The sequence below is a fragment of the Engraulis encrasicolus genome, chromosome 17, assembly GCF_034702125.1.
Source record: "Engraulis encrasicolus isolate BLACKSEA-1 chromosome 17, IST_EnEncr_1.0, whole genome shotgun sequence".
In the NCBI taxonomy this organism is placed as follows: Eukaryota; Metazoa; Chordata; class Actinopteri; order Clupeiformes; family Engraulidae; genus Engraulis; species Engraulis encrasicolus.
Window position 1 is genome coordinate 22,437,761 of NC_085873.1, and position 7,500 is coordinate 22,445,260.

Genomic DNA, 7,500 nt, shown 5'->3' on the forward strand with positions numbered 1-7,500 from the left:
CGTCAGTTCTTAAGTCACCACCGTAAGAAGGAGTTTTAGACATTTTAAAGGAATGTGCTTACAACATTTTCCTTAGGAGTTGTTGAAATATCAAAGTAATAGCCAATTTAAGCCTACACGAATATTTGTGAAATTACAAAAAATTGTTTGTTGTATTTAGGCGTTAAGTAAGCATCGTATGACGGTACCTATTTTAAAATTAGAACACATGAAACAGTATTAAAATAGAACAAAAGTGAATTTTCAACATTTAAAGGCATATGTGTGAACCAAAAAATACACATAATCACTTAAAAACTCCAGATACATATGCAACCAAATCAATACAATTTTAATAACTTTTAATTGTGTCTGACGGTGTTGACAAAAAACAAGGTATGATCGGAGAAAAGCCTGATTTCTGAAAAAAATACATAATGGGGAGATTGGCCTTGTGCATTTCTGAAAAGCCAAGACCTTAGTCTACGAGGATATACCATATAATTTTGTAATTCACGTTGTTTTCTTCTGTCAACATTACAACCTGTTTTAGCCACTTTCTCAAGAATCAGTGATCTACAGTGCCAGTAGCCAGTAGCAACAGTAGCATCTCACATATACACTACAGTGTTTCCCATACATTGAGGAAACTATGGCGGCCCGCCATAGTTTAAATTTGGCCGCCATAGTTTACGAAAATGTAAAAAAAAAAAAAAAAATTTTTTTTTTTTTTTTAACGATATCCGTTTTTGTTAAAAACGATTTGAATTACGATTTTGAATTTCCTTCGCATTTTCCTCCTGGAGTAAATACATCCTATAGACTCTGTATTGGTTAGATAAGTAGTCCCACGGTAACACAGAATGAGGGGAAAGCATTAGGAAGTGACCGTAAGGGTATTACAGTTGATTCATGTGTGCACACGTGTAACATCGGGTGAGTAACAGAACATGTGCGCAACGACGCGTTATGACACGCCGATATGCGAGGATCTTCGTCCAAATCGCTAGTCGCATGCATCATCGCTAACTGCGTTTACATCGCGTGCCGCGTGTAAGGGAAATGTTAGTTGTTGACATGTATGGAATTCACTTCAATTTCTGCTGTTTCTTGCTTCAGTTGTGGACAAAACGATTGGCCAAACTTACAATAGAAAGCCTTTGCTGTGCTACTGTCCCAGAGAGCTGAAAAAAAAACCTTCATAGAAGAAGTCATTCTTAACAGGGCTGTTAACCAATCCAATGAGTTTTCTCATTGCTCTCTCTCTCTCTCTCTCTCTCTCTCTCTCTCTCTCTCTCTCTCTCTCTCTCATAGTAGCCCACTATTTACCCATAACAAATGGTGAATTTCTGAGCCCTTTTTAATTTGTAGCCTATACCACTGAAGGCATGATAATGCTTCATCATATTTTAGAAATAGGGCCTATGTGCCTTTTATATACCAAATGTTTATCATTTTGAAATTGTTTCAGTTTAGTCCAGCGGATTGGTGAATTGATCATGCACTTTTGAGTAAAAGCATGAAAATTGGTACACATATACCTCTTCCTATGCTTATTAATATAAGCGTTGGAGGCGTCGCGAAAAATGAAGAATTTTCAAGATGGCCGCCAAATCCAATATGGCCAACCCAAATTAATGAAACTACCTGACATGTTGTTGTAAAAGCATGAAAATTTGTATATATATCCTTCTTGATATGCTGATTAATATTAGTATTGGAGGCATAGAGAAAAAATATGAATTTTCAAGATGGCTGCCAAATCCAATATGGCCAACCCATATTAACGAAACTACCTGACACTTTGTAGTAAAGGCCTGAAAATTGGTGCACATGTCCTTCTTAATATGCTGATCAATGTTATTGTTGGAGGCGCCACGAAAAATGCTGTATTTTCAAGATGGCCGCCAAATCCAATATGGCCAACCCATATTAGTGAGAAACCATCATGCACTGAGTCATAAATGCCTGAAATTTGGTAAATACATACTCTATGATGTACCTATTAATGTTAGAAATGGAATTGTTGCGTAAAACCAAAATTGAAATGTTCAAAATGGCCACCAAATGAAATATGGCCTCCCCATATAACAGGAATTGTATAGCAGATGAGTGAATCTATTATGCACGTAGCAAAAGCATGACAATGGTTATACATTTTCTTCTTTTTCAGCTGATTATTAGATGTGAAAAACACAGAATTTTCAAAATGGCCGCCAAATCCAATATGGCCAACCCATATTAACTACCGGGCACTTTGTGGTAAAAGCATCATAATTGGTAGCCTACACAGTTACATCTTTGGAGGTATGAATTTTCCAGACGAATCAAACATGTTTGACCCATATTAGTGAAATCACCATGCACTCTGTAGCAGGAGCATGCAATCAGCACACATATACTTATTTTACGTATAATAATGTAGAAGGGTTCACGTGAGAAGTGTGTGTACGCACGCAGACACACACACACAAGTAATAGTCCTAAAAAAGATTACTCTGGAAGTGATCCTAACATAGCCTAATTTCGAAACATCAAACCCTACCCTACTAATGTTATATATAGATAGTGTTACATATTGTGTTACAGTACATTAGTGAAACCAGGGCACAATTTGCAGCGAAAGCATGAAAACACATGTATCTTTTTATTGTATTAACATCATCAAAAAATCAAAAGAATTTTCAAGATGGCCCCACATCAAATATGGCCAACCCATAGATGTATAAATGGGCATAAAATATCCTATATTTATCTCAGTATAAATTTCTCTGTACTTGTAGTAGAAACATATTTGTAGTCTTTGATGAGTCAATAAATATTTTAGTCACATTTTCAATGGATTTGAGCCATTTATCATTGAAATAAATGTGCACAACCTTCATTCAAGTACTGTAGCTAACAAAACAAAATCTTGTCCCCCCTGAACAGGGGGTTTAAATCAAATCTTATCAACTTCACCTTGCATATGATGCATAGTTTGCATACCTTGAACTACAAATACAGAAATGGGGGTTCACCATAAGCCAAATCTTGCACACCATTATTATAGCCAAAAAATGAATCCTAATACTGTACAAGTAAACTTTCGTTCAAGGTTACTCAAATTTACATACACAGTTTGCACCAACTGTGCCATTTACCAATTATTCAAAGTTTGTGTGTATCCTTTAATTAGGCATTGTTGGCAGTTTGATTGATGTTGGCCATAGGATATACTACAACCTGGGGAATCCCATGCTGCTTTGCACACTTTCTTATCTGAAAGACAGCATGGATTCCATCCCTCAGAAATTGCATATGTAACCTTCAGAGTATCTCACTTGTGAGATCAACTGGTGTTAACCAGGCAAGACATACCCATACAACATGCATGGGACAGGATTGCAGTTCGTTTGAAAACCTTGAAGTACAGCTAGAAGTAGTAATTAATTATTGGTTTCTTTTCTTAACCATGTTTTAACCATGTCCATGAATTGACAAATCAGTTGAACTTTCTGTCTAGCAAGCTTGAAATCTTGACCCTTTTGAATTTGTGGTCATGAGAGGCATATTAAACACAAGGCCTATGAAGTCGTCACTAACTGCTAGAGGTACTGTATATCCCACAATGTGCCTGGAGGATTAATGTATATGGGTTGGCTACATTTGATTTGGCGGCCATCTTGAAAATTCACCATTTCAAATATTAATCAGCATATCAAGAGGTACATGTGTACCATTTTCATGCTTTTACTACAAAGTGGGTGTTAAATTCATCAATGGTTTCATTAATATGGGTTGGCTAGATTTGATTTGGCGGCCATTTTGAAAATTAAACTTTCTTGCAATGCCTCCATTTCTTTTATTAATCAGAATATAAAGAAGTAACTGGGCATCCATTTTCATGGTTTTACAACAAAGTTTCAGGTACAGTAGCTTCATTAATATGGGTTGGCCATATTGGATGTGGCGGCCATCTTGAAAATATAGCATTTTTCATGGCGCCTCCAATGATAACATTGATCAGCATATTAAGAAGGACATGTGTACCAATTTTCAGGCCTTTACTACAAAGTGTCAGGTAGTTTCATTAATATGGGTTGGCCATATTGGATTTGGCGGCCATCTTGAAAATTCTTCATTTTTCGCGACGCCTCCAAGGCTAATATTAATCAGCATATCGAGAAGGATATGTGTACCAATTTTCATGCTTTTACTCAAAAGTGCACGATTAGGCCCTTTTGTGTGTCTAATCCGCCGGACTAGTTGTTTATGACTTGTGTATGACTGAAATTATCTCTGCATACTATCAGTGCTGCATTGCTTTGTAAAGATAGGCTATTCAACACACTTTAAAAACACACTGAAAAGATACGGCCATAGTAGCCTACTGAAAACATTTTGTTCATAATAATGGTGATTAATAAATGGTGGTCTTAAATTTTCATACTGACATCCTTGAATTTGACTTGGTAGATAACGGCAGACCATCAACTTCAAAAGTAGATCTTGGTTAAAAAAAGGTTGGGCACCCCTGCTATAGAGAGAACCACAAGTGCTTGAAAGACAGGGATCAAAAGCCTAGTCAAGTTGTTGTAGTTTACTTGGGTTTGGGAGCAATATAAAAAACCTTCAGAGAAGGGACAGTTGGGATGAGTTTACTAACACTCCCTAGGCTTTGTTTTACAGTTGTAATGAGTTTGGTGACAGACCTTCATTGACACAGCAGAGGAGACATCGGGCTGCATATAGAAATTAATGTGTAATGAATGTGAATATAGACATAAATGTGTAATATGTTGTTCAGCCCTTTTAATGGGAGGAATTTGGAAAAAACTGGCCCTGTGACCAGCACCCCTCATGTAGAATGTGTACGCCTACAGATATGTGTGGGGAAAAGGCATAGCCTACCCTCTAAGACCCTTTTGTCTATGCGTTAACAATTTCACAGTGCTCTTAAATTCTTATCTCTGCTCCTATTTTGTTTTATTATTGTTCCCAGACCCCTGCATGAGGGACGAATGAAACTGTGTTGTAAACAGAAATTATTCACTGTACTGCATTTTTTGACAATGACAATGTACTACTATTATACAAGTCATGGGTAAAATCTTATGTAGCCTTATTTCTCAAAATATAAATGGCTGAAATATAGGCCCAGGCCTACAGTTTCTCCATGCGCCAATGTCATACTGTAGTCATTGTTTTGCCGTTTTGCATTTACGCATTATCCCCCCCCCCCAAAAAAAAGGCCCGTGTGAGAAGACCCCCCCCCGGACAAAATAAACCCCGGCTGCCCCCATAGTTTCCAAAATTTCTGTGGGAAACACTGCACTGCCAAACTATTACACCACACGTAGCGTCAGGCATAATTATGCAGGTAGGGTGACAATACGTCAAGCCGCATACTACATATTATTAGATGAATATTATATTCACAATTTCAGCAAATTGACAGGTGATGTGCAAGGTCGACCTAAGCCCTATGAGGTTAGCCTTGGGTTAGCCTGCACTGTTAAAAACACAGGCGGAAGAACTATTGGTACTTTAAAATAACTACTGGCTTTTAAAAATATGTTCTGGGCTTTTTATGCCTTTATTATGACAGAACAGTAGAGAGAGACAGGAAACTGGCAGGGACAGAGAGACAGGGAGGGCTCGGCAAATGAACTTGGGCCGGTCTCAAACCCGGGCCGGTCGCCGGTGTAGCAGTTAGGTCCCCAGCCACGGCTGGGCCGAGCTACTGGTGAAACTTTTACCTTTTTTTTTTAAAGTATTTTTTTGGGGCTTTTCAGCCTTTATTGTTTTTTTTTTGAGACAGGACAGTGGAGGAGAGACAGGAAGAGAGCTGAGAGAGAGAGATGGGGAAGGACCAGCAAAAGACCCAGACCGGGAATCGAACCCGGGTTGGCAGAATGGTAAACGCGTGCCCTACCATATCAGCCACGGTAGGGCCCAGTGTGAAACTTTTACTTTGAGAAGATGGCATGTCCATCTCTGGAAATATACCTCCGCTCCTGATAAAGGTTTGCAGAGCAGTGTGGAGGCCCTATTGCAGAACCCTACTGGGGCCAGGCACGGAGATGGAAACAGAACCAGAACCAAAAATAGAACCATCTGGGTCAAGAGGTCTCAACAGCGTCTATCTGTCTTCAGGCAGAATTTGCAGCGTCACTGAACCCGGCTGAGGCTGCTGTTGCTGCTGCCACACGCCGGTTTAGTTTGGTGTTAAACATACGTACCTGACATCAGGTAGCCTAGGCTAAATGTGATGGGTAAACTCACTTCCGTGGCACACATTTATTGTTTAGTTTGGTGTTAAACTGACCTCAGATCAGGTACCCTTTCTTACCAGTGAGAGGAGCATGGTCTGCTTCGGTAGTCACAGTAATCACAATCATTGTCCCATGATAAGATGTACTTAAAAATCTGCAGATATGTGATGGGTTAACTCACTTCTGTGATGATTAGAGGTGCAACGCACACTCCAGAAAAGATTGCTGGCAACCAGTAAAACACTTGCAAGAGGAGAGAAGTGCCGCACACTCCTGAGTTGCATAAATACGTTTTTAATGTGACAACGTTTCGGCCTGTCGACTGTCTCAGTTTCCTCAGGTGACGTGAGCTGAGGAAGGTCTACAGGCCGAAACGTTGTCACATTAAAAACTTATTTCTGCAACTCGGCAGTGTGTGGCACCTCTAAACTCACTTCTGTGGCACACATTTATTGTTTAGTTTGCGGTTACACTGACCTGAGATCAGGTACTCTTTCTTGCCGGTGGTGTCCAGGGTGACGCCACACACCGCAGAGGAGGGCGCTGTGTAGACAAACTCGATGTCACGGTCTGGGCCCTTGAACATCTGCAGATTAGAAGCAAACGTACACTAGTATTAATGCTGGACACTGTTACTATGCTTTCAAACAGTCCTTTTGGGTAGGGTGCACACAAAATCACTTGTTGCAGGTGCCAGACAAAAGTCTCAGACAGTTGAAGAATGTAGGTCTGCACACTGCGGAACAAAGTCCAAAAAACAAACTAAATTAAAACAGCGCCTCACCTTGATCTGCTTAATGTCATACTGGATCCTCTTGATGGGGTTGCCATAGATGTCGTTGCCAGAGTCTACCTCTTTGCCTCCCACCACCTTGGCCCTGATGACTGTGGAGGACACAAAAGGAAACACATTAGCTTACATGTACATTACATTACATTTAGCTGACACATTTAGACAAAGTGTTAGTTTACTTTACTTTACTTTACTTTATTTGTTCAGGACATTGCACATTAATGAACATATACATACATGTACATATATGTAAACATGCCAGATTGTAGCCCAAGGGCTAATTTCCATCTGGTGTCCAATAGGCAGGCTAGATGTTTACAAGCAAAGTTGTTTACAGGGTATTGGTTGCAGTCCCTGGAGCAGTGTGTGATTAGGTGCCTTGCTCAAGGGAACCTCTGTCATGTAGTGCGGTAGGAGGTGGAAGAACGGGATTTGAACCTGCAGCCCTCTGATCTAAAGCTCATCTCCCTA

The 7,500-nt window shown here is 39.7% G+C and overlaps 1 protein-coding gene across 1 annotated transcript in view; it reads right to left on the reverse strand.

Moving 5' to 3' along the window:
• timp2a (TIMP metallopeptidase inhibitor 2a) overlaps nt 1-7,500 on the reverse strand; it is a 41,026-nt gene that overhangs the window by 12,030 nt on the left and 21,496 nt on the right. Inside the window, exons 2-3 of the mRNA XM_063221985.1 lie at nt 7,021-7,121; nt 6,714-6,822 (exon numbers count right to left, since the gene is read on the reverse strand). Of these exons, the coding sequence (XP_063078055.1) occupies nt 6,714-6,822; nt 7,021-7,121 (210 nt within the window). The remainder of the gene's footprint in view (nt 1-6,713; nt 6,823-7,020; nt 7,122-7,500) is intronic.